Source organism: Phacochoerus africanus, chromosome 14 (genome assembly GCF_016906955.1).
Source record: "Phacochoerus africanus isolate WHEZ1 chromosome 14, ROS_Pafr_v1, whole genome shotgun sequence".
Taxonomy (NCBI): Eukaryota; Metazoa; Chordata; class Mammalia; order Artiodactyla; family Suidae; genus Phacochoerus; species Phacochoerus africanus.
The window spans coordinates 46,935,989-46,963,425 of record NC_062557.1 but is presented as its reverse complement, the minus strand read 5'-3'; the positions used below and the strand labels follow the sequence as shown (position 1 = coordinate 46,963,425).

The window sequence follows — 27,437 nt, the reverse complement described above, 5'->3', positions numbered from 1 at the left end:
GTCATATGGCCATGCTGTCCACCAACCACTGATCCCAGGGGCTGGGCTTTTCGATTTCACTTAATTTTACTTTGTTTCAATTTAAACCACTACTGTAGCTAGTGGCCAAACCTCATTTTCTTTCTTTCTTTCTTTCTTTTTTTTTTTTTTTTTTTTTAGGGCTGCGCCTGTGGCTTATGGAAGTTCCCAGGCTAGGGGTCCAATCAGACCTGCAGCTGCCGGCCTACCCCACAGCCACAGCAACACTAAATCCAGGCCTCATCTGAGCTCTACACCGCAGCTTGAGGCAACACCAGATCATTAGCTAAGCCACAGGGGGATCCCCAAGCCTCAGCTTCTTTATGTGCCAAAGGGGTGTGGTTGTCCTCTTGTGAGGACTGCATGGGACGGTGTGGGGAGGCCCCTGGTTCCCAGCCTGGCTCACTGGAAGAGCTCGGCTGAGTTGCTGGCATCACTCTCACCACCATCACCACCTCACCAACCCTGAAACCTCAAGGCTGCAGGGATTCTATAGGCTCTAGCCCACCTCCCACAATCACGCCTCCAGGAGTCTCTCACGCTGCCGTTGGCACAGCCTGTCACAGAATCCCCACCATCTCTGGGATGAGCTAGTCTCTGGACTGCTGACCACTGGAAAAAGATTTCTAGGCGTTCCCATCGTGGCTCAGCAGTAACAAGCCCGACTAGTTTCCATGAAAATGCAGCCTCGATCCCTGACCTCACTGAGTGCGTTAAGGATCCGGCATTGCTGTGAGCCATGGTGTAGGTCGCAGACGCGGCTTGGATCCGGCGTGGCTGTGGCCGTGGCTGGTGGCTACAGCTCTGATTCGACCTCTAGCCTGGGAACTTCCGTATGCTGAGGAAGCAGCCCTAAAAAGCAAAAAAAAAAAAAAAAAAAAGGAAGGAAGGAAAAAGTTAGTTAATTGAGGGTGCCTGTAAGATTGGCATCTTGTTCCCAGCAGGATCCTGGCTGAGTTGGTGACTCTCCCTTACTCCAGGAGCAGAGCATGGTGAGAGAAGACGTTTAGAGAAGTTGACTCATCCTCCCAGAGTCTGGGGCTGGCATGAACCTAGGACAGGGTCGCTTGACCATAGCTCTGTTGACCTTTGGGACAGTTACTCGTGTGTGGAGGGGATGCTGTTCCGTGCATTTGCAGGGTGTTCAGCAGCATCCCCGGCGCCCACTCCCCAGCTGTGACAAACCACAATGTCACCAGACATTGTCACCTTTCCCAGGGAGGGGCCACCCTCCTACCCCCTACCGTGAGAACCGCTGACCCAGAGCCTGGTGTCTCCAGCCTAGAGGATCGGGCGGGGGGGTGGGGGGGGGAGACTTGCTCGGTGCTCGCAGTAGTGGGTAGAGGAGGACAGGTGCACGTTTCCACGATTAAGCCAGGGACGTTTCCTAAAGGCCAAGAGGAAGGTGTGGAAGAGAGCAGGCTTTGGTCTTGAGGAGGCTCCTCTCCAAGAAAGTGGCTGTGGGGCAGAGGAACCCTGGCCGGAAGAGGCTGTGGGATGTTGCTCTGGAGGCAGATGCTCAGAGGGAAGCAAGAGAGGGTACCACGCAGGGTCTCCCGAGTCTCAAATGCTCGACTCTGGAGGAGATCCAAGCAGGAGAAAGAGAAGGGAGAGGAGCCAGCGCTCCCCCTTCCTCCCCCAGGGAAACACAAGGTTATTTCCTGGTTCAGCCCCATCGAGTGGCATTTGTTCAACAAATCCACGACATCGTCAAATAAGCATATTTTTAGCTGGATTTCTGCCTCGTTCAAGATGGAGTAGCAGGGGCCACAGTTAGCGTCAGGCTCGAAATCACTAAACTATCAGACAAAATATAGGAAACAACAACACTCAAGATGTTGCACATCAGGCAGCAAAGATGAGTCATCCCTGGGAGAGAGGAAACAGCGGAGGGACCCCCGAACTGCCCGCTTGCCACCTGGAGAATTTCCAGACCGTGGTTCCGAGAAGGCAAAATCAGCCAGAGTCCAATGGCGTAGCTGCATGGAAGAGACAGAGCTGCAACCGAGCAAGTGAAACTAGTTTGCAGGGCAGAGGATCAGAGAGGAGGGAGGTGCATGCAGAGAGAAATCTAGAGATGTGACGACGTTTCCCCTCAAATATTCAGTGAGTACTGCTCAGCACAGGTGTGTGAGAAAATTACACAAGGCTAGAGGATGAACCATCCAACAGGATTCGTGGGAACAGTCAGTACTCACGCAGGGCAGGAATGATGCCTCTTCCCAAAGTGGAAAACACCACCTTTCAGGGGCCACTAGTTAGAATACCCAGAAGGGTCTTGCCTCAAGACTAGAAAAAAACAAAAATGTAACCCCAGACTAAATCCAGAAATCCAGGGCTGGTCCCACCTAAGAAAGCTTAAAATCTTCAAAAGCTTAAAAGATTGGAAAGGAGCACACTCTTTCAGGTAAGTTAGCTGCTGCAACACAGTTCAAGAATGTTGAGAGGAATTTAAAAATATCCTGTACCCAGTAAGGAAGGATCCACAATGTCTGGCATCCAACAAAAAATGAACAGGCACACAAAGCAGCGGGAAAATGCAACTTGTAGCGAGGAGCCAACTCTATTCATTGAAACTGACTCAGACATGACACAGATGATAGAATTAGGAGACAAAGGCATTTAAACGGTTATAAGAGCGTATTTTATACGTTCAAAAAGCTAAAGGAAAGCTTGACCATGTCATGTGCAGATATGGAAGGGAAAAAAAGACTCAAATGGAACTTCAATGAACACTACAAATGTCTGAGATGAAAAATACACTGAATGCAATTAATGGCAGATTAGACATTGCAGAAGAAAAAATGAGTGGCTCCCCTAAAAACCCTCAGTGAAGTCTACTTATCTCTCTGACATGTCTGTATGAGTTCATTTTGTTGGACAACTCAAAGTGCCGTGTTTTTTGGGGTTTTGTTTTGTGTTTTTATGTTTTGTCTTTTGAGGGCCGCCCCTGCGGCATATGGAGGTTCCCAGGCTAGGTGTCAAATTGGAGCTGCAGCTGCCAGCCTACACCACAGCCACAGCCACTTGGGATCCGAGCTGTGTCTGTGACCTACACCACTGCTCGTGGCCACGCGGGATCCTTAACCTACTGAGGGAAGCCAGGGATGGAACCCATATCTTCATGCATACTAGTCAGGTTTGTTACCGCTGAGCCACAACGGGAACTCCCAAAGTGTTGCGTCTTGAGAGGACAGAACAGCAAGGACAGGGGCCAAGGCAGGGAGCCTTGGCAGTAAGCGCATTGTTTTAGGGACGAGTCTGGCTTTGATTTCAAGGCTTGAGGGACCTCCAGCTGACATCCTAGTCATTAAGCGGTCTTGTCTGGTTGCTTCTGCAGGTTGGCGCCCTGCACTGCCAAAAAGGCCCAGTGTTCCTGAGGCCACAGCAGGTGTGTGACCTGGAGGGGCACTGAAATCTGCTACGTGAGGTAAAATACCTTGTCTTCAAGAACCTCATAGTTAAGTGGGGACACAGAAACATAAATAATCTCCGGACAGTGGCGAACCTGCTGCAACATGCTGGCTACCGTGTGCTGATCTCACAGTAGACGTGTCCCACGGAAGCAGGACTTTTTTTTTTTGGTCTTTTTTTGCCATTTCTTGGGCCGCTCCTGCGGCACATGGAGGTTCCCAGGCTAGGGGTCGAATCGGAGCTGTAGCCACCGGCCTACGCCAGAGCCACAGCAACTCGGGATCTGAGCCGTGTCTGCCACCTACACCACAGCTCACGGCAACGCCGGATTGTTAACCCACTGAGCAAGGCCAGGGATCGAACCCACAACCTCATGGTTCCTAGTTGGATTCGTTAGCCACTGCGCCACGACGGGAACTCCAGGACATTGTTTATCTTCATTTTATTGCTATGAAAATTGAGAAGGAATTCCCGTCGTGGATCAGCAGAAACAAATCCGACTGGGAACCCTGAGGTTGCAGGTTCGATCCCTAGCCTCGCTCAGTGGGTTAAGGATCCGGCATTGCCGTGAGCTTTGGTGGAGGTCGCAGATGCGGCTCAGATCTGCCATGGCTGTGGCTGTAGCTCTGATTAAACCCCCAGCCTGGGAACTTCCATATGCCATGGGTGCGGCCCTGAAAAGACAAAAGACCAAAAAAAAAAAAAAGGAAGAAAGAAAATTGAGACAAACACCTTGAGAAATTTGCCGAACGTCCTACAGCCAGGTAGTGGCAGTGCCACCATGCTACCCTACCACTACGGCTGCATAAGATTCAACAGACACAGAGGATGGTGCAGCAGGGCTCCGATCAGGAAACCTTTGCTCTGGGACACACAGGGGTAGGAGTTTGCCAGGTGGGCCAGGGTGGGAAGGACGTGGCAGAGAGAAGGAAGAGCAGAAGGCAAGGCGCAGGGAAGGTGGGAAAGTTGAGAATGGTGCACGGGGAGATGGAGCAGAGGAGCCCAGAGCGGGAGGTTGGAACCAGGGTGCGAAGGGTCCCGGACACCCTGCCGAGGCTGTGGATCACAGCCAGCCGGCCAGCCATGGCTAGGCTCGGATCCTTGAGATCTGAGGCTCCATCAAGAAGTAAAAGAGAATCAGCCATCTCTGTGCATGTGCATGAAGAAGACACGCCTCTTTTCTCTTGGGCCTAAGAGACAAAGGTAAACAGATATTGGCTGATACAGATTCACTCCCACAGATGGGACTGCTTGCTAACAGGAGACTTTATGAATAAAACGCATGCTCATTATAGAGTTTTATGTATTTCCAAGTACCACTGCTTAATGTAATAATCTGTGGCAAAGATATTTATGTCCTCAGGTTAGAGATGTGCTCGGTTATATGCCCAGAGACACACGGGCAGAAATGACTGATTAAAGCTCAGTCTCGGAGTTCCCGTCGTGGCGCAGTGGTTAACGAATCCAACTAGGAACCATGAGGTTGCGGGTTCGGTCCCTGCCCTTGCTCAGTGGGTTGACGATCCGGCGTTGCCGTGAGCTGTGGTGTAGGTCGCAGATGTGGCTCGGATCCTGCGTTGCTGTGGCTCTGGCGTAGGCCGGTGGCTACAGCTCTGATTCAACCCCTAGCCTGGGAACCTCCATATGCCGCAGGAGCGGCCCAAGAAATGGCAAAAAGACAAAAAAATAAATAAATAAATAAAAATAAAGCTCAGTTTCTTCATACTCAAGGCACGTGGTGTTCTTTTGATCCTGTAAACCACAGCAGCCTCTGTATGTTTCCTATGACACTTTCAGAAGCTTGGTGATGAGGAGCCGTGGGGACAAGTCAGGTGGTAGGACACCCCTAAGAACACAGAATTCCTGGGCATCCCTAGGGATCCAGAACCCTCCTGGCCTGCACCCCCTGGCTATCTAATCAGGTGGAAGACCCAGAAAGCCTCACGCTCGGCTTCCCAAACGGCATCTCTCCAGGTTGGTTTGGAGCTATAAGCACCCCAGGACATTTCTGTAAAAGCCCTAGCTCCCTATGAGTCACATATGGAAGAGATGGGTGGGGGGGGACGATCCCTCACCTTCCTTCCTCTGACACCGATGGAGTTTCCCAGTGCTTTTTTCACCTCCCCTCCTTGCCTTTAAAAAAATAACAGACTATTTTAAAAACAGTTTTAAATGTTGGTAACCCCAAGCAATAAAACAGCCAATTATTTAGCCCACAAAGTGGGCTTTGTTTGGGAGCAGCAGAAAATTGCAATTCAGGATATGTAACTATGTTGAACCATAAGCAAAGGAGAAGAAACTCTTTGATAGAGGAGAAGGGGGAAGTTGGGAGGGACTGTTATAAACAAAAAGCCCAGGGAAAGAGACTTGGAGTTCAATGTATGGTGGCTCTTCGTTGGCTGAGAGGTAACAGTCTCTTATTGGCTGAGCTGCTGTTGCCAGGCAGGGAGAAAACCACTCTTCCTCCTGCTGGTTCTGGTAAAGCCATTTCTCCTGCCATACAGGTGTCTTTCTTCCAGCTGGGATCTTTATTTACCTTGAATGGCATGTCTGTGATTGTTCCCCTTCTGGCTTCCTGATTCCGTTTTAATGAGATTTCCCTTAATTAATTTTTACAATTGACAAAAAATTAAGTAGATGATCTACTGCTCCCATATCTACCCCCCCCCCCCACCCACACACACACAGTCTCCCCTCCTATTGACATTTGACGTCAGGGCAGTGCATTGGCTAATAACGGACTAATACTGATACCTTAGCATGAAAGTCCATAGTTTCTTCAGATTTCCTTAGTTTGGGCCTAAAATCCTTTTTACATTCCAAGTTTCCATCCAAGATATTACATTACACTCAGCTATCATGTTTCCTCCGGCGTCTCTTAGCTGTGACAGTTTCTCAGACTTTCTTTGTTCTTGATGACCTTGACAGTCTGGGGAAGCACAGGTCAGTTATAGTGTAGGATGCTCCATTATCGGAGATGACCTTGGCAGTTTTGAAAAGTACAGGTTAGTTTTAGTGTAGGATGCTCCATTATCAGAATGTATCTGATATTCTCCTGATTCAACAGGGGCCATAGGTTTTGGGAGGAAGACAGTAGGGGCAAAGAGGCATTTTCACCACATCGTATCAAGCGCACATACTGCTCAGTGATTTCCCATTGCTGAGCTTGACCTTGATTACTTGGCGGAGGTAGGACTTGTCAAGTTTCTCCACTGAAAATTACTCTGTCCTTGGAAGTCAAAATACACAACCCACACTTAAGGAGTAGAGAGTTATGTACCCCCTCCTTTAGGAATTTATTGGGAATTCTTCTATATGAGAGACCTGTCTCTTCTCCCCTATGATACTATGATATCGTAAGAAATATATATATATACACATAAAATATATATATACACACACACATACAGTGGTCTTTTTCCTGGCTTCCAGTCAGAGCTCCTAAAACAAGAACAACAACAAAACGTCTAATTTCCTAAGTGGTGAGAGCTATAGGACTACCTCATTAAAATATTCAGTTTTTGTCTTGGGCTCCTGAAGCAGCTCCAGAGTGAGCAAGGTAAAAGGAGCCTCTTTTGCTATTCATAACAAGCGCCTACACCTGAGTTTATATCCAAGAAATGACTTTTAGGAAGCCCCAAAGGATGGGCGAGCTGGTTGCAATGGGAACCAACCTAGTGATTAGGGGGTTGGCCCCACCTCCTGACCTCTGAAGAGGGAGCGGGGGCTGAAGAGTTGACTGAATCATCAGTAGCCAATGATCTGATCAGTAGTGCTTACGTGATGAAGCTTCCATAAACGCCCCAACTGAAGGGCTTTGGAGAACTTCCAAGCTGGTGAATCAAGCGGCTGGGAAGGAGGTGCCCCCAGAGAAGCCATGAAAACCTTGCCCTCTTCCCTTTCCCACATGCCCTGCCCTCTGCCTCTCTACATCCGGCTGGTCACGTGTACCCTTTAGTATGGCTATTGTGATAAATTGGTGATAATAAAGAGACTGATTCTCTTGGTTCCATGAGCCATTCTAGCAAATCATTGAACCTGAGGAGCGGGTCCCGGGAAGCCCCGATTTACAACCAGCCAGTCAGAACTATTGGACTTGCAATTGACATCCGAATGGGGCAGGTACCGTCTTGTGGGACCGAGCCCTTTATCGGCAGGATCTGCGTTAACTCTGGTCAGAACAGAATTAACTTGTAGGTCCTCCAAGTGGTATCTGCCAAGAATTGGAGAATTGCTTCGTGTAACAGAACCCACAGAACGGGTGACAGAGGTCTTGTGTGACTAAATGGAAACTAGAAAAGTGTTCCTTTCTGGGTGTCGGAGAGGTGGGATCTGCTGGAATGGCCCTGGCTGGTGGGAAAGTGTTTGGGGGAAGAGAAAGGAGGAAAGGGTGCAGGGGGAGGTACCCTTGATGTCCGGGTGGCCCCGGGATCGCCCCGTGGTATGAAGCAGCCACTGTGCTGCAATGGTTCCTGAAAGTCAAAGCTACCAGTGGAATGTACAGATGGATGCCCTTCCCAGGCAGCTGGTCCACTGGTTATACGAGGAAATGCAAACGAGTGAAGAAGAGGCAAAAGAGTCTATCCCCTAGTTGTTGTTGTCTGGAATAGCCAACATGAAATTACAAGGGCCTTCTCAGTTGGACTTTCTGCTGGACCAGGCTGGGGTCAGTCTAAACTGTGGCAACTAGCCTCAAAGCCACCCCAGGAGAGAAAAATCATGCAGGGGCAACAGAAAGGAAAGTACCCCGAGACCTCTAGTCACCAAGAAGAACACGTGGAGAGGGCAAAACTGAGCAGCTAGTAAAGGCGAGGGTTAGGATGCGACGGGGGTGTTTGGTTGCTGTAGGTCAGCGTCATGGGTAGAGGCTGAGGAGCCTTTCCTAACAAGGGGTGTGAGAATAATTTAGGGGCGGTGACTGATTTTAAACGCTGAGAGCAGGAGGGCACGTTAGCGTCAATTCAGCACCAATAGCTCACTTGGGAATAACCACCGATATGATCCAGACACAAGAGCAGCTTCTTCCCAAGGGAACAGTCAACCTGCCGGATGGGACAAAAGCCACCGCAAGAGCGGAACACCCCGAGAAAGGGGACGGTCCATCTTTCCCTAGAGATGCCAAGTGGTGCGCCCCAGATGAAGCAGCTCACATGCTGTCATATCAGCCACACAGGACCAGCTTTATGATGACTGGGAAAGCCACTAGTCACTAGTGTCTATTACCAAGGTCATGATAAATGCTGTGGTTAATGGGGTGCCTTTTATATGCCCCCCCCACACATAACCTTCCTCCTTCAAAACCTAACAGCAGTTCGGGAAGCCTCACCAAATTTTCTGGCTCGGCTTCCCCTCATGAGTCTTACACTTATAAAAATATTCAGCCAATTAACAGGAAAATAGGGAAAGGCAGAGAGAGTCAAGGGACAGGTTTAAGCTTAGAGGAAACGTTTAAGTGGTTATTAAGAAATAAGGTGAAGAGGAGATCCCTTCGTGGCTCAGTGGTTAACAAACCCGACTGGGATCTATGAGGTTGCGGGCTCAATCCCCGGCCTTTCTCAGTGGGTTAAGGATCCGGCGTTGCCATGAGGTTGGTGTAGGTCGCAGACGTGGCTCGGATCTGGCAGGCATTGCTGTGGCTGTGGCGTAGACTGGCAGCTAAAGCTCTGATTCGACCCCTAGCCTGCAAACCTCTGTATGCCACAGATGCCGCCCTAAAAAGCAAAATAATAATAATACATAAAGGATTAGGAAAGTTGGAGTGTCTAAACAGGCTTCATATAAAGTTGGGTCTCTCTGTTTGAGACATGACCGGTTTATGCTTTAAACCAGTTTCTTAAATGTGGCCTCGAGGCCTTGTGTGTCAGAACCTTGTTACATAAGCAGATTCACAAGCCCTAGAACTGAATCTGGAGGTGGGGCCTGGAATCACATCTTGATATGGTTCCCCAAGGATTCCGATGCGCTCTAAGGCCGACCCTTTCTGAGAGGACGGGACATCCACAGTCAGGGTACCACATGACGGAGGGTCTCTGTCTGCTCTCTTCCTACAGACACCAAGCTGACCCCCTGCCGCCTGCTTCTTTTTGGGCATGCGCAGAACATGGGCCCAAACACTGCTCTTTTCTGAGCCCCGCACAACCTCAGCAGGATGACCTCATTGATTTCCACCTTCCTTTTTTTTTTTTTTTTGTCTTTTCTTTCTTTTTAGGGCTGCACCGATGGCATATGGAGGTTCCCAGGCTAGGGGTCAAATCGGAGCTGCAGCCACAGGCCTACGTCAGAGCCACAGCAACGCGGGATCCGAACCATGTCTGCGACCTGCACCACAGCTCACGGCAACGCCGGATCGTTAACCCACTGAGCAAGGGCAGGGATGGAACCCACAACCTCATGGTTCCTAGTCGGATTCGTTAACCACTGCGCCACGACGGGAACTCCAGCTTTGTTTTTCTTTAATACTTTCTAGAAATGTTCCTGGTGTTCAGAGCTTTCGGGCTCCCTTGTTACCTCTGAACCAACAGGCCTCCGGGACTTGGAGTTAAATAGCAGCCCGCAAAGCCAAACACGGGGGCAATTGTTCAGCTGGCAGTTGACAAGGCCTGGATCTAGTGGCACAAAAGGATCTTCCCTTGCCTAGGTGGGGGGGGGGGGGCCTCAAGAGGCACAAGGCTTCCTATAGAGACGGCGGCATAAATCAAAAACAACTAAATAAAGGAAGAAACGTAAATCTTTGAGTTCCGGAAATAGCCTGGGGGCCAAGCTATAGACACAAGCAGTGAACATTCAGAAGGAAACTAAAGTTCCAGAGGCTTCAGCATCCTCGTTTGCACAGCCCTTAACTATAGATGCTGTGGGGGAAGGGCTGTGCAAACAGAATTGCCGGTGTCGCTCCCAGCTTCCTGCAATTTGCCATATAAAGAGATAGGCAGCGATGGCTCAGACACGAGAAACAGACCATTCACAACCGAAGAACACCCCGACCCTTACAAAAACGCATATTTGGGGGTGGCCTCTTCTGGTATCCTGTGGGATGAGAACAGGACTTCTGGAGCAGGTGTGTTGGGTGGGGCGGGAGCAGCAAGTCAAAGGCCTGGGCTGAGATGTCTGGGTACCAGGAGAAACAGCAAGGCGGCAGGTGCGGCTGGAGGGGAGGAGAACAGGGGAGCCGGTGTCAGCACCCCATTTACACGGTTCTGCTGCTTCTCCATCGACATGCTCTTGGCCTCTGTCCCAAGTCAGCCTAGGTCAGGCTGCCTCATTCTATTTTAGACACTCCCAAGTAGTCTGCCAAAAGGATATAATGCGATTTGTTTAATAGGTTGTAAGATTTTTCTTTTCCTTTTTTTTCTGGGGGGGGTACCATAAGGTATGGTGTGAAAATCCGGAAGGAGATAGTGGCTCACAAAAGCAGGAAAAATAAAGAGCAAGCCTGCTCTTCACAGGTGCAAAGCCCAGGGTGAGAGTAGAAATGGAGGCCCATGTACCATACAGCTAAATATTAAAAGTTATAAAACAGGAGTTCCCGTCATGGCTCAGTGGAAATGAATCTGACCAGCATCCACAAGGACACAGGTTTGATCCCTGGCCTCGCTCAGTGGGCTAAGGATCCGGCATTGCCGTGAGCTGTGGTGTAGGTTGCAGATGTGGCTCGGATCCTGTGTTGCAGTGGCTGTGGTGTAGGCCGGCAGCTATAGCTCCAATTAGACCCCTAGGCTGGGAACCTCCATATGCTGTGGGTGCAACCCTAAAAAGACCACACACACACACAAAAAGTTATAAAACAAATTGACACACTGTTAAATAAAATACGTACTACCTTCCCACCTTGACAAATAGACGCCCGTACCAGCGTGGAAGGTCAGGTTTCAATTTAGAATTTCCTGCGCTTTGGGCCTCTGCACTCAGCCTGTGGCCTGCCCCCTCGTCTTCCAACTCCCAGCTCCATCCTGCACTGAGAAGGGCCTCGAATGTACAGGTCTGGACACCTCGACCTGCCTGCTGAGTTTCCACCTATGCTGGCCTTGGCCTAGGGCCACTCAGAAGCATGGATTCAGGAACGAGGCCCACATTCACCCTACCAGCAGGTGGGGGCCGTTTGGGAGAGGAACTGCACACTTCTAGACTGTGTGGTAGAAGTGGTGGGAGAAGTGGGAGGTGCTGGGTGGGCAGGACCCCTTGATTCCACAGGACCGCCTGGGATAAGCTGGGGGAGAGTCAGAGCGGGGTCCTGGAAAGCACAAGGCCCAGGACAGGACGCCCACCTGCCCAGGTCTAAGGCTAGTGCTGCTGAAGAGTGGACACTGCCTGCCTCTTCGTGGAAGGAACTGACAGCATGGAAAGAGTGGGCAGCAAAGAGCAGAGAGCTGGAACCAGCAGCCCAGCCAGCTGAGCTGAACAGGCAGCAGGAAGGGACAGAGCTACACGCTCTACCCAAGCCGGCCCACGCCAGCGCTGCTAATGCCAACGGAGAAAGAAACCTCAGCTCCCACCTGCTCGTAACTGTAACAGCCGCTAAAACCACAAGGAGAAAGTATAAACAAGGAAGCTGCAACATAAAATGAAAACACTACTGGAGTTCCCGTTGCAGCTCAATGGGTTAAGAACCAGACAGAGTCTCTGTGAGGATATGAGTTTGATCCCTGGCCTCACTCAGTGGGTTAAAGATCTGGCATTGCTGCAAACTGTGGCACAGGTTGCAGATGTAGCTCAGATCCGGTGTTGCTGTAGCTGTGGCGTAGGCCTGAAGCTGCAGGTCTGATTCAGACCCTAGCCCAGGAACTTCTGCATGCTGCAGGTACAGCTATTAAAAAAAAAAAAAAAACAAATGAAGAAGAAAGAAAGAAAGAAAATACTGGAGTTCCCGTCGTGGCGCAGTGGTTAACGAATCCGACTAGGAACCATGAGGTTGCGGGTTCGGTCCCTGCCTTCGCTCAGTGGGTTTACGATCCGGCGTTGCCGTGAGCTGTGGTGTAGGTTGCAGATGCGGCTCGGATCCCGCGTTGCTGCGGCTCTGGCGTAGGCTGGTGGCTACAGCTCCAATTGGACCCCTAGCCTGGGAACCTCCATGTGCCGCGAGAGCGGCCCAAGAAATGGCAAAAAGACAAAAAGACCAAAAAAAATAATGATAATAAAAAAAACAAAAATAAAAAATAAAAGAAAACACTGCCATCTCTTCCACTGGTCAATGTACATCCTTGTAACGTCAGCTGCTTTCCTGCAAGGGGAATATGGATTCCGGGCCCCACGTGGAGGCTAATAAGCATTGAAAGGTGAACCATCACTTTGTATCTCTGTTTCTGCATCTATCAGACAGGGATATACTTGCTCTGTCTCCCTCTACTTGCTAGAGATTTTTATGATAATAATTCCTAAAAAACATGTATTCCTTTGCTGGATGTGCATTTTCTCTCTCGAAGTTGACCGAGTGGTTCAACATAACCTCGATGTACCCTTCACGAAAGTCAGGAAGAGAGGCAGTCAAGCTGCCTCCTGCCAGATAAGCATCCGGGCAAAGAGGACCGGCTGAGAGGGAAGAAAGGCCAGCCTTTCCTGGAAAGGAGGGCAGCTGGTCTTTGCAGGCACCTGTCTGCGAGCATGAGGGTCAGCAGGGTAAGGCATCCGGAAAGCAAGCCTGGCACAGCTCCACCAGCAGGGGGTCATTTGCACAAAGGACCTCTGTCATTTACATTTCACTTGGCTCCGGGGGACAGAAGCAGGCAGGTAAAGGGCAGCCTCCAAGCACTCGCTGTGTGCAGAGCTGTGCTGGAAACTTTTCGGGAGCTTGACAGCAGACAAGAGACTAAGAAAAACCGAAAAACAGAAACGTCCTTTACAGAGCAGTGTATCCACCTCCCAGGCCTGTGTAGGGACCGGTACTCCTGTCATCACTGAGGACTAAGAGTGCCCACTTGCATAGAGTTGATGCCATTCCCATCAAAATCCCTGCCAGCTATTTTAAGGAAATAAGGAAGATGATCTGAAAATGAATATCGAAAAGCAAAGGCCCTAGAAGAGTCAGGACCATTTTCAAAACGAACAAAGTTGGAAGACTTAACACTATTTAATACCAAGACTTAATATTACGCTACAATTATCAGGATGGTGTAGCACTACTGTAAGGAGAGACGAACAAATCAATGGAACAGGATAGGGCCTCGTGAATAGTCATACATATATAGTTAATTGATTTTCCACCGAAGTACCAAGTCAAGTGAATGGGAAAAGGAATGTCCTTTCATCTTTCTGTCTTTTTAGGGCCACACCCACGGCACATGGAGGTTCCCAGTCTAGAGGTGGAATCGGAGCTGTAGCCGCCCGCCTATGCCAGAGCCACAGCCATGCCAGATCCAAACCACGTCCGCCGTCTACACCACAGCTCACCACAATGCTAGATCCTTAACCCACTGAGCAAGGCCAGGGATCGAACCTGCAACCGCATGGTTCTTAGTTGGATTTGTTTCTGCTGCACCACAACGGGAACTTCAGGAATGTCTTTTCAATGAAAATTGCTAAAACAACTGGAAACCCATTTGGGGGAAAAAATGAATCTCCATCCCTATCTGACTTTATTCACAAAATTGATTTGAGATAGATTGTGAATCTAACCTTTAGCCCCAGAGCCATAAAGCTTCTTGAAGGAAACAGAAGACCCGTCTTTGTGATCTCAGAGTAGGGAAAGATTCCTTGGCCAGTACACAAAAAGAAAAAAATTCTCAAGTGGCTTCACCAGAATATAAAATTTCTGCTTATCAAAAGAGACCACTAAGAAAATGAATTGACAAGCTGCAGACATGGAGAAAAAATCTTCACAAAATACATCTGACCAAGGGTTTATATTTAAGACATGTAAAGAGCTTTGCCCTCACAACGTGGCGGCCTCCGGGTCCTCAGCCATCCTTCCAGGAGGCTCCGGCCTCCAGGAGCAAGTCTTCGCCAACAAGGTGGATGTGCGTTACCTTTTATACCTGGTTTAAGAAGTCACACACTGTCACTTTCACCACATACGCATAGTAGTGAGTCCACCAAGTCACCCAGATTGAAAGGGAGAGGAATCAGCCTTTGTCTCTTGAAGGAGTGGCAAGATTCTAGAAGAGCCTGTGGGATGAGGATGTTATTGCAGCCATATTTGGAAAATACAATCTATGGTGGATAAAACTGGAAAGAAAAGGTGACAGATCACACCAGGCCTTATAAGCCACACTAAAGTTCAGTCTCTCTCTCTCTCTTTTTTTTTTTTTCTTTTTAGGGCCGCACCTGCAGCACGGAGAAGTTCCCAGGTTAGGGGGTCAAATCGGAGCTGCAGCTGCTGGCCTACACCACAGCCACAGCAATGGCCAGATCTAAGCCACGTCTGCCACCTACACCACAGCTCACAGCAATGCTGGATCCTTAACTCACTGAGCAAGGCCACGGATTAAACCCATATCCTCACAGATGCTAGTCGGGTTCACAACCCACTGAGCCACAACAGGAACTCCCTAAGGTTCAGTCTTGAACGGACTGCTGACAGGGCCCCACTGGAGGGTTTTAAGCAAGAGAGTGAAATTATCCATCAGCTTAAAAAGTTTATTCTAGGAGTTCCCTTCCTGGTGCAGCAGAAACGAATCCGACTAGGAACTATGAGGTTGTGGCTTTGATCCCTGGCCTTGCTCAGTGGGTTAAGAATCCCGCATTGCCCTGAGCTGTGGTATAGGTTGCAGACGCACCTCGGATCTGGCATTGCTGTGGCTGTGGTGTAGACTGGCAGCTGTATCTCTGATTAGACCCCTAGCCTGGGAACCTCCATATGCCGTGGGTACGGCCCTGAAAAGCAAAAAATAAAAAAAAATAAAAATAAAAAGTTTATTCTAGCAGCTGTGTGGATAAGGAATCTGTGGGGTGGGTTTGGAAGCAGAGACCATTTAGGAAGGGGGTCCAGAAGTTCAAGTCCCAGACACGGCGGTCAGCCCTGGCATAAGTGACGCCACAGAGAAAGAGAGTGAGGCCAAGGAAAGCTGCCAGGTCTCTGACCAGCTGCTTTTGTTCTCGGAGATGGAAAACGATGGAGAAATGAGTTTGTTTTGGATACACTGGGCTTGAAAGGCCAAGGTGGTCATACGAGATTGGAAACTCGGAGATAAACATTTAGGAGAGAACACACAGCATTTTAAAAGGCACAGGAGTGAAGCAGCCACGCGCCCGCAGACATTCAGAATCTCTCCGTCCAGTCTTCTATTTAGCACCGCTGACCAACCCAAGCGCTCCGGCTGAAACACGCATGCGTACATCTGCGCCTGCAGCGCGGCTCCTGGGCGGCTGCTTCCGGATTGCGCGCGCAATGTGTACCGGTCGCCATGGAGACGCCTGGCCGAACCCAGCGCTCGGCGCCCAGAGCCGCCCGGCTCAGCGGCGGCCGGCCTTGGGCTGCCCCAGGCACTGGGGGAGGCCCTGCAAGCGGATGGACGACAGAGGGGCTGGGACATCGGGGTGCGGCGAGGAGGGCGAGGAGGAGGAGCGAGAGGGCAGCGCGGTGGGCTCACAGGGGTCCAGACTGCCCCCCATCGCGGGCTGCTCTGCGGAACTGAGTAAACGGAAGGTGAAGAAGAGAAGGAAGAAGAAAAAGACTAAAGGGTCGGGCAAGGGGGACGGTAAGAAGAACAGCTAGGGCGGGAGCCTCAGCTCCCGCACCTGAGATTCTTGTCTGAGAACACCCACCCCACCTTTCAGAGGCCCCCATCCCCCTGGAGACCGCTTCAGCCCAGAAACAGAAACTCACCAGTCCCAATCAGAGGTGCTCCTGCTCCCCGTGCAATGATGCCCCAGCGCTACCCACAAAGACCATCCATGTCCGCCAAGACCCCAGACCCTGCCTCAAGAATTCTCAACATCCATGGAGATCTTCAACCACGCCCAGAGACACCCCCACAGACACCCAGCGTTATCCCCACAGAGCTTCCCAGCCCCCACACTGCGACTCCTACCTTTACACAGTCATCTTCCTAATCCATCAGTCCAAAACTCAAAATCCTGAGCATCCATACCTTCCCCACATCAAGCCCTCCTACAGAGATGCCCCCATCCTCACACAGAGACTTTCCCAATCCTAAGATACTCAGGCACTAGTGACGCACGCTCCCACTCATACACCGAAATACAGACTCCTGCCTTCCACCTGGAGGCCCTCCCTTACCCCTCACAGGTCAGGGCCCCCTGCCTCTGGATGCTATGCAGACACCCGGTACCTGCACATAATGTTCCTCCCTGCGCAGACGGTCCTTGCCCTGCCCTCATCCACCAAGGCCAGCCTTTGACCACACACCTTCCCGCCAGTCGCTGCCACGCACTCTGATGCTCCCCAGCAGCCCCAACACGACGCCCCTATATCTATAGAACCACCAAATAAAGCTAAAGCACAGACACCCCAGCGGGCACACACATCACAATCTGGTACCCACAGACACTGGTACACACTCACACATACAACCACATGCACGGGGTTCTGGCTCCAGGCTCTCTGTGGACATCTAACAGACATACACACACCAACAGCTGTCACAAACCCACAGAGCCCTGCAGCGCCCCGAGCTCCTCTCCTAAAAACCCCTGGGGTCTGGACAAAGGCCTTGAGCACTCGTTTACGGAGAGAGCACATCAGTGACATAGAACGCGCCTCTCCGTGGATGCTGTGGACTTGTGCGGTTCACCTCGGTAGCTCTGGCTGTCAGGGAGGTGGCTCTCATCGAGCCTGGCATAGCCGCCCCGCCCTCCAGCACACCTGGTCTTGAGTTCAAGTTTCCATTTTGTGCAGAGCAGGCCTCCCTGGCAAGCTGCAGGCAGAGGGGGCAGCAGCCTTGCCCACGTCAACCTTGCAGTCGGGGGGGAAGGGACCAATGGGCCGAGTATAATTACTTCTCCAGGTGGAATCATAAGAACAAGGCAAGGAAACAATTCTGGACTTTAGGTCAATAAGCCCTATGTGTGTCTGCCAAACCAAATTAGGGAATTCATTATCTTTTTGGCTTAGCTTCTGACTCTAAAAATTATAGCAGCACGTACCTCATACCGTCAGCAGGGGACACCAAAAGTTTTTGGGAAGAAGGAAGATGTAGGAATGACAAGAGAGGATTTTTTTTCTTATTCCCCCCCTTTTATTGTTGGGGGGGGAGGGAAATTCTTTTCTCCCCCAAAAGAGGATGAAGTGATGAAAGAATCACAACGTGTAGTATTTTATACACATGTTATATAATTCAGAAGGGCTATTAATACATATATTTCTAAATCTGTACAGGCCACACAGCAGAAGTATTTCCTGGCTTGGCATAAGGCTTTCCGCAGTCAGATTTAGGAAGCTTTGCTGTTGTTCTCCGTTTCGTCCCCATAAAGTGTCTAGACAGGGCTAAGTCAGAGTCCCAGGACTGGGAAGTACCTTGGCGAGCACGTGGCGAGGTGAAGCAGCGGGCAGCGCGGAGAGAACCGGGCACAGGGAGTCGGGGCTGCGTTCCAACCCTGGCACTGCCCCCTGCTCTGAGACATTGGCAAGTGACTGAGACTTGTGGAGTCTGTTTCCTCACCTGTAACATAGCGCTGAGAGCCTTTATCCAGAGACCCCGGCTCCGAGCACGTGCTTGTAAAGGGTTTCTCCCTCCCCCCAAAGGCAACCCGAAGCGTGCAGGCAGCAGGTGCACAGTGAAGCTGGTGGGCGTGGCCAGCTGAGCCCTAGGTCCTCGCGGGTTTGGGATCATCCCGGCAGGCGGAGGGCCCGCATCCCGAGCACTAACACGGCCCATCTGCTCAGCAGATAAACATCAGAGCCGAGGCGCGAAGAGCCAGCAGCTGTCTTCCTCCGGCCATGACGTCCTGAGCCCCGGCAAAGGTCACGGCCCGGAGCCAGAGCTCACCCGTCCTTACCCCTCCACCCCAAGCCTCCCCCACCTTGCTGAGATAGAAGAGAACCTTTCCAAGCAGGTCAACGAAAGTCTGCGGTGGGATGGAGTCCTCGCCGACCCAGAGGCAGAAAACGAACGGATTCGCGTGTACAAGCTGAACCGGAGGAAGCGGTACCGGATGTGGGCCCTGAAGGGCTTCCACTCAGACCCGGGGGCTGAGGAGGCCCCGGAGAGCTCAGCCTACCCCTCGGATCAGGATGGTGGCGGTGGCGGCGGTGGCCGGCAGCCCCACTGAAAGCGGAGCGCTCCAGTCTCGGCTTTGAAGGAAACCTTATCCCGAATCTCCTCCACTCGGATTTAGCAACTACTCTGCCCGAGTGACAGCCCGCTCGGGACACGGATGCGCTTATCATTTATCCTACTGCAAACTGATGTGTTAAAAAAAAAAAAAAAAAGAATAAAAATAAAAGGAAATCAGACCTACCTCTGAAGGGAGCAGATGTCTGGGATTGAACTCAGCCCTCCTTCCACCACAAGGCCCCTCGCTGCCCAGGAAGCCGTGGTTCCTGCAGAGTAAGCCATTGAATGAACGCAGTTCTTTTCCAAGTGTCCTTTTTCTCAAATAAGCTGCCATCTCTTTGTTACTTAACTTCCCATTACTATTAGATTTCTCTCACCTCCCCCACCCACAAAAAGAGCGTGTAGATTGTATCAGTTCTAAACCTTGAACTGATTTCATGGGTAAAACTCCTTGCACAGCATGCCCGAGGCCCAAGGAAAATGCCCCAAACGTCCTTGAGGCTTTAATGCAATATACTCCCTGTCCTTACGTGGTTTTCAAGATAAGTAAGTTCCAAAACTTTATCCCTGGGAGCTTTTTTTTTTTCTTTTTTGGCCACCCTGCGGCATATGGAATTCCCAGGTGGATCAGATCCGAGCCTCAGCTGTGACTTAATGCCTCAGCTGCAGCAACACCAGATCCTCTAACCCACTGTTCCTGGCCCGGAACAAACCTTTGTCCTGGTGCTGCAGAGATGCCGCAGATCCCATTGCGCCACATTGGGAACTCCCCTGGGAGGGAACGCCCCTGGGAGGTTTTTATGGGAAGTCTCAAAAGGAATATTGCTTCTCTGAATTGATATGATCCTTCCATAATCCCCCAAGGTAGCAGCATTTCAAGCCAAGTTCTAAATTACATATTCTAAATAATATTCTACATATTCTAGATTAATATTCTTCTTTTCCACAAATATTGAGTGAGGGCCATGTGCTGCCTCAGTTTGGGTTCTTCCAGAAGCGGACAAAGACTCCAATGCAGGTACTTGGTCTGGGAGGAGCAGGTGAGAGGAGCAGAGAGGATGCAGGGAAGGGGAGCCACCCAGTCCAGGGACACTGTGAAGCCAGCTTCCGTACTGGGCAGCGCTGCCAGGGTTGTCCCGCCCGCGGGCGGGGGAGCTGGTGTTATACCTCCCAAAGGCATTGGCTGAGGGGTCCTACAGGGTGTTCGTTCCCTGGCATTTCCAGCGGGCCACACGAGGGCTAGAGGCCAGCCTGAGTGGTGGGGGCGGAAATCGCCCTTAGGCGCAAAGATGCAGCCTGAAAGGTCGGAGAGGTGGGGTGGTCCTGGGAGAGCATCGGACACCTGTGCCCAGCACACCTGTGTCCCGAGAAGGACAGAGGGGACATTTAAGATGAGGCTCCTGCCTTGCAGGGAGTTAAAGACAGGCGGTGTTCTCAGGGAGAAGCTGAAAACCAACGCAAGACATCCCAGAATACTTATTTGAAAGGGGATCTGGGTCTCCGGAAACCCCGCCCCCGCCCCGCCCCCCGGCTGACGGAGCCGCCTTCTCTCCCCTTCCTTAAAAGGCCAGTTACAGACTTTCACCCGGCAAGATACGCGGAGGGGCTTTCAAAAGAGCCCTGCCCTCTCCTGGAGAGGAGGTTGGCAGCCGGGTCTGGCAGGGGCCCTCCCGATGCTACGACCAGGCCTGTCTTCTGCTGCCAGATTGAATGAAGCAAAGCGGACCGAGGGCTCGGGTGCGGCTCGGTGGGGAGGAGATGGGAAATGTGCTAACATTCAGCCTCAGACCGCACCCAGGGCCCCGGGTTCAAGGTGAACACAGCAGAGGGTGGGGCAGAGGAGTTGGCATTTCCTGTGCCCTCTGGCTCAGCCGTGGTGGCTGGGCTGCGGTGCATGGGGGAGTCTGAGGGCTCCCCGGCCTCAGGGTGCCTTAGTCGCTTTGCATTGTCTTCCACGGGCGGGGGTGGGGGTGGGGGGGCCTTGGGCACCTTTTTGCCACAAGATATGCTGGGATAGTGGTGAAAACTCTGCACTTTGACCTCAGAGCTGCATCTTTTCTTTTTCCCACCATGTGCTAGCTGTGTGACCTGAGACAAATCGCTGAGCCTCTCTGCGCTTTAGTTACCACATCTGGAAACAGGGTTGCGAATACCTACCTACCTCAGTGTTACGGGAATCAAATGCAGTAATTACACAAAGCTCCTGGCCCCTAGGAATCACCCAATCTATTATAAGAGTTTTGATCAATGATTTTTTTTTTTCTTTTTAGGGCCACACTCAAAGAATATGGAAGTCCCCAGGATAGGGGTCAAATCAGAGCTGCTGCTATCCCACAGCCACAGCAATGCCAGATCCTTAATCCACTGAGTGAGGCCAGGTATCCAACCCACATCCTCATCGATACCAGTCGGATTTGTAACCTGCTGAGCCACAACGGGAACTCCCTGAGCAGTGACATTTTTGGTTGGGGTAGCTACACAGCCCCGGGAAAGACTGTCCTGGGTGATGGTGTAGCGCTCCCCTAATCAAAGGGTGTGCTTCACAAAGAAACATGGCATCAGTGGTGGCTGACTGAATTCAAAAAAACCCCCAACAAAATTACAGGGGTCTGGAGCAAGAGGGAAGGGGTGAGGAGTGAATTGAGGGTCTCAAAGCCCAGGGTTCTAGGGAGAGGGCTTTGGGCTAAATAAGAATGTGCCTGCTTGTAGCCTAGAACAAAATGGGGGTCTGTGTTCAAGATATGAATAGAAGAAGCAGGTGGGTATTAACTTTCCCACAAGCACAGAAGTGGCTTCATCTCAAACCATGTGGGGTTAGATGTTTTATGTATCTTTCTTATAGCCAGGCTGTTGCAGTGAGGACCTTTCCAATGGTAAGGAATAGAAAACCCAGTGAAAACTGGCCTCCAAACAAAAGGGGGTGATTGACTTATAAGGCCAATAGTCCAGGGTTGACTGTGGCTTCAGGCATGGCTGGATCCAGGAGATCGTAGCATGTCATCAAAATTTCTCTCTTTCTCCATATCTTGCCTTTGCCTCCCCTGCTTGGCTTCATATTCAGGCAGGTTCTCATAACAGGATTGCAAAGATGGCCACCCACATCCTCATAGTTCATCGAAGAAAACAGATGTGTCCCTATCTAGTGTCCATATAAACCCCAGAGAATGTCTCTGGCCTGGCACGGGTTATGCCCATCATTGGACTAAGCACGGGGGCCAAGGAAGCACGGAGACTTCGACTGCTGCACAGATCTAGGGTATGGTGGGGATGTGGCACGGGTGGGCAGAGGCAACCCCACCAGACACATACACCAAACAGATTGTCATGGAATCTATAAAACCTACATAGAACACAGAGTGACTCCCTAAAGAGATGCCAAGTAGGCTTGTCCATTACCCTCCCGGTGAAGAATGATTCATTTCTAAAAGACGTCGGCCAAGGGTCACGGGGGTGGATTGCACGGCAGGAGTTCATCTCAACAGTCTGGATTGACTGTACACTTATCTTCAGAACTGCTGATCCTTGGCCAACAGTATGGAATCTATCAACTAAAGATGAACAAGGCTGCCCAGCCGTGGTCCATGAGTGGTTTGGAGCAGAATCAGCCGCTCAGCACCGTGCAGCGATCATAATTGGGTCTGTGATTTTCACCTGGTTTTGGAGGCACCCAGGGTGGGTCTCTACCTTGAAGCCTGGTCACGTGGCTAGAACAAGCCGCACCCAGATCCCTGACCCACAGGAACTCCGGATAATCAAGTTGTTTGAAGCCACTCACTCCAAGGGTAATTTTGTTACTAAGACAGGTGGCCTCACACACTCCTACCACCAGCGCTCAGAGGAGGCTTCTTAATCTCCAGAAACGCTGCTGTGTCCGGAAGGGTTGAGGGGGCTGCGGGGTGAGTTAAGTGCCAGTTAAGACTAAATGGTTTCTACTTGTTATGCTCACACGTGGAGCTGTCCTTAGCTCTTTACGTTTTCATGGTCCGAGTTTTGGGTCCTGCCCCGCCCCCTTGTCTTGATACCAGCTGAGGTCATTTTCTGGCGTATGGGTTCTTCCATCCCTTGGGCCCCTCAGTCAAGCTGTTCCCTGAGGGGTGGGAATTACTCTCCCCATGTGACAGTTTAGGCTTAAAGAGAAGAGGTCGCTTGCTCCCCGACCTTGACTCCAAGGTGGTGATGGTGGTTTTAGAAAATGTTTATCAAGCAACTGCTCAGTCCACACTTCCCTGGTCCCAACTGTCCCCACAGATCGGGCTCCTCCTGGTCCAGCACGGAGACAGGAATTACAGACCCCACCTGCACAATTCCATCCCACCCTCACGACCACCTCTGAGACGTGAGATGTCAGGATCCTATTCACACATGAGCAAATGGACCCAGATGGGAAAGGGACCTGCTCAGGGTCACGCGGGGACTTAGGGGAGAATCTGGGATGTCACACCCAAGACCGGCTGGTCCCCAAGGGCCAGCTCTTCTTTATTGCTATGCTGCGTGTCTCGGACAAGCTTGCACAGCAGGCGGGAGCCAAGCTTCATTCGCTGAGTACTTGCTCATGGTCAAATCCTGTCTTTGGAACACACCCCCTTCTAACCATCGCTGGGAAGGGTCTGAGTTTGTCACACGCCCATGCTCCCCCCTGTAGCTACTTACCGCCACGGCTTTCATCGAGGATGGTGCCAAGGCTCGAGGCTCCACATGCCAGCCTAGGACCAGCAGCGCCCACAGAACCAGGAGCTTGTAAGAAACATCTCGACCCCAGCCCAGACTTCCTGAATCAGAGCCTGTAGTTTAACAAGCTCCCCAGGTGATTCCCATGCACGTTGATGTTTGAGAAGCCCCAGTGATTGGGAGGCAATTTCCCAGATCCCTCAGGAGCCTGTGCATTTGTGAGCTGAGTCCCTGGATGCCTTGGTTCTTTAGGAGGACGTTGGTGTGACCAATAGCCTTGGAAGATCTTGCGGCTTTTGATCCCGAAGCTCAGTGTCCCTCTCCTGTAACACACCCTTCATGTCCTAGTAACCCTGGCCCCTCTGCTTCACCCCATGGGAATTGAGGCTCTGGAAACCCATGACCAAACGCTGGGTCTCTAGCTGTTGCTGTGGCTCTGAAACCATCCTTTTCTCCCACCCAAGAGTCTCATGGCTTCAGCCAACATCCATGGAAGCGTGGAGGCTAAGGTGTTAGCTGGCAAAGAGTAAAAGCTCAAACCCTACACAGGTCTCCACATAATGACCATTTAACCCTCTGGCTTCTCTACACTTAAATCACCAGAAACGGGAGTTGCTGTTGTGGCACAGGGGAAATGAATCCGACTGGGAACCATGGGGCTGTGGATTTGATCCCTGGCCCCGCTCAGTGGGTTAAGGATCTGGCATTGCTGTGAGCTGTGGTGTAGATCGCAGACAAGGCTTGGATCCTGCGTTGCTGTGGCTCTGGTGGAGGCCGGCAGCTGTACCTCTGATTCGACCCCTAGCCTGGGAACCTCCACATGCAGCAGATACAGCCCTAAAAAGACAAAAAAAAAAAATCACTGGAAAGGTTTCTTTGCTTTTACCCTGGTTTTAGTGCCTGTATCCCAGAGAAGGTGTGTCTTACTGCAGTCTTCCCTTTTTGAAACTGAGTGGCTACAAACGAATACATGAACAAAATAAAGGAAATAACTCGACTAAAGGAAGTTTTTGGACCCTTCTTGCTTTGCAAGAACTCTGGAAACAGTGGGGCTGGCATTTGGAGCATTTGGTTGGTGGCGCTTGCCAGCTTAATTACCCATCCTAAGCCCCAGGGCTTTCAGAGAAAAGCAGTAATTTGTAATTACCAGCAATTGGCTTGACACACCCAGGACCCCTGCATTCTCATTCTGAAAAAAGAAGCCAGCAAATGCAAAGAACAGAAACCTCCCACCAAAAAAAAAAAAAGCCCCCTGATGCGCCCATGACTTGATGCAAGGCCCGCCCTACCATGAGGTTGACAGTGGTATTCACGGTGCCACCAGTGAAAAGCAATGTCATCTCTTAGACGGGTCCGTTCCTACTACCATCAAGAGCTGCAGTTCTCTGCTGTCCAGCACAGGGAACTCTATCTAGTCACTGGGACGGAACATGATAGAGGATAATGTGAGCAAAAGAATGTATATCTATGTATGACTGGGTCGCTTTTGCTGTACAGCGGAAATCGACAGAGCACTGTAAATCAACTGTAATAGAAAAAAATCAAAAATCTTAAAAAAAAGAAAGAAAGAAAGAAAGAAAAAGTAGCTGCAGTTCTCCAAAAATCAGGCATGGGGAGTTCCCGTCGTGGCGCAGTGGTTAACGAATTCGACTAGGAACCATGAGGTTGCTGGTTCGGTCCCTGCCCTTGCTCAGTGGGTTAACGATCTGGCGTTGCCGTGAGCTGTGGTGTGTGTCGCAGATGCGGCTCGGATCCCGCATTGCTGCGGCTCTGGCGTAGGCTGGCAGCTATGGCTCCGATTCGACCCCTAGCCTGGGAACCTCCATATGCCGTGGGAGCGGCCCAAGAAATGGCAAAGACAATAAATAAATAAATAAATAAATAAATAAATCAGGCATGGGTTATCTCTTGGGAACATAGGGGTGATTTTTTTTTTCTGATTTTCATTTTTTTACTTTTTAAATTAATGTTGATTAACAATGCTCTATTTTTTCTGATTTTTAAAAATAGGCCCTTATCACTTGTATCCTAGAAACATTATTAAAGATATACTTTTCCCAATTTTTTAATATGGAAAATTTCAAATATATACAAAGTACACATAGCGTAATGAAACCCCATGTACCCGTCACCCAGTTTCTAGAATTTTCATCTTCCACCATTCTTGTTTCATTTCTATCCCCACCCAATCCCCCCTCCTCATTATTGATGGTTCTCTTTTCTTTGAGGAAAAATTACATTAGAATGCAATTTACAGATCTAAATTGTCCAATTTTGACAAACTACCCAAGCAACCCACCCTCATCCCTGTATGAAACATTTCCTTCTCCAAAGGAAATCTCCTCACGTCACTGCCAAGTCATCCACACCTTGGCAATCACTGTTATTTCACCATAATTTGTTTCTATTTCATCAGTAAGAATATTATTCCCTTTCCTCTGACTTCGGGTTAAATTTGCTCATGTTATTCTAGCGTCTTAAGGCAGAAATTGCCATAAGGGGGCGCTAGGGGTGGGACTCTCTTCCTGCAGTTACTTCAGGCCCCTTCCTTGCTCTTTTAGCCTTTCAACATGTGTGTCATCAACTCTGTATGAAACCTTCTCTGCTGGAAACATCTTGTGTGGTTTTGGTTTTCCTGATTGGACTCCAACTGTTATACATTTAAACGGGCATTCCTTTCCTTTTTTTAAAATTTATTTAAAAATTTAATGTTTAAAAGTTTTGTTTTATTGTAGTTGATTTACAATGTTAATTATTGCTGAACAGCAAAGTGATTCAGATATATATCTATATCTCCTTTTTCATATTCTTTTCCATTATGGTTGATTAGAAGATATTGAATATAGTTCTCTGGGCCATGCAGTAGGACCTTGTGTGTTTATCCATCCTGTACATAAGAGCTTGCATTGGCTCATCCCAAACTCTCAATGCATCCCTCCCCCACTGGTCTCCCCTTTGGCAACCGGGGCAACCACAAGTCTGTTTTCTGTATCTGTGAGCGAAACTAGCATTTCTTAAAGTGCATTCCAAAAAACACTAGTTAAGTCCTATGAAATTCATAGGGGTTCTTTGGTCTGAGATTTGAAAATGCCACGTACTACATCTTCCCTTTTGAAGATGCTCAATGCCTGGTACCACATGAAAGGCGAGGGTAGATGATGCTGCAGCAACAACTCACTGCTTCTTAGAGCCTCCACGTTCAGAGCATGGTTCTCCGATCCATTGATGTGAGCCCTGGCCATGCATCTTCCTTTGGCCAACAGAAAGAGGGTGGGTGTAACAGGGTGCCAGCTCCTCGTGTAGACCTTAAGAGGTATTGTATGTTTCTACCTGCTCCTCTGGGAGCTTTTAAGAATGTGACCTTTCCAGTCTGCTTCAGAGACAAGGGGAACAATCGTGAAATCCACACCTAGCCTTGGGGAGAAATGCCCTATCAGACTTGAAAGTTAGAAAAAAAAAATGCTGGAGTTCCCATCATGGCTCCGTGGTTAACGAACCCAACTAGTATCCACGAGGACACAGGTTCCATCCCTGGCCTCACTTGGTAGGTTAAGGATCCAGCATTGCCGTGAGTTGTGGTGTGGGTCACAGATGCAGCTGGGGTCTGGCATTACTGTGGCTGTGGCATAGGCTGACAGCTACAGGTCCAGTTGGACCCCTAGCCTGGTACCCTCCATATGCCACGCATGTGGCCCTAAAAAGACAAAAGACGAAAAAAAAAGAAAGGAAGAAAAATGCTTAGTGCTATATGTCACTGTGACTTTGTGATGGCTGTTACACACTAAGAGCTGACTGACACAAGGATTTCAAGGAGCCTGAGATAAACACGTTTAGCCTGTTCACCTTTCATTTCCCCAAACGTATTTGATCACAGAACCTTATTTTATTCCATAGAAAGCATTTTGGGAAAGAGTCATATAAACAAACCACTTGGTAATGATTATATTCCAAAATAAAATTATTAGAATTTAATTTTAACAAAAGGCATTTCATGCAAAGGGTCAACACTAATCAACAGTTATTTACCTCTTAAATTCTTGGGAAGTACACCAAAAAGGCTTTCTAAGATCATATTGCTACTGATTATACCTACTGCTCTTTCTCTTGAGGGCACCAGCTCAATCTGAACACTTAGGTTGGACAAACTGAAAGAGTATTGCTTCAACACGCTTT

General features: G+C 50.0%; 1 protein-coding gene across 1 annotated transcript; it reads left to right on the top strand.

Moving 5' to 3' along the window:
* The first annotated feature begins 15,748 nt into the window (after positions 1-15,748).
* LIAT1 (ligand of ATE1) lies at positions 15,749-18,793 on the top strand. The gene is made up of 2 exons (XM_047756820.1): positions 15,749-16,058; positions 18,209-18,793. The coding sequence occupies exons 1-2, from the start codon at positions 15,749-15,751 to the stop codon at positions 18,589-18,591; spliced, it is 693 nt and encodes a 230-aa protein (XP_047612776.1). The 3' UTR covers positions 18,592-18,793.
* Positions 18,794-27,437: the final 8,644 nt, after the last annotated feature.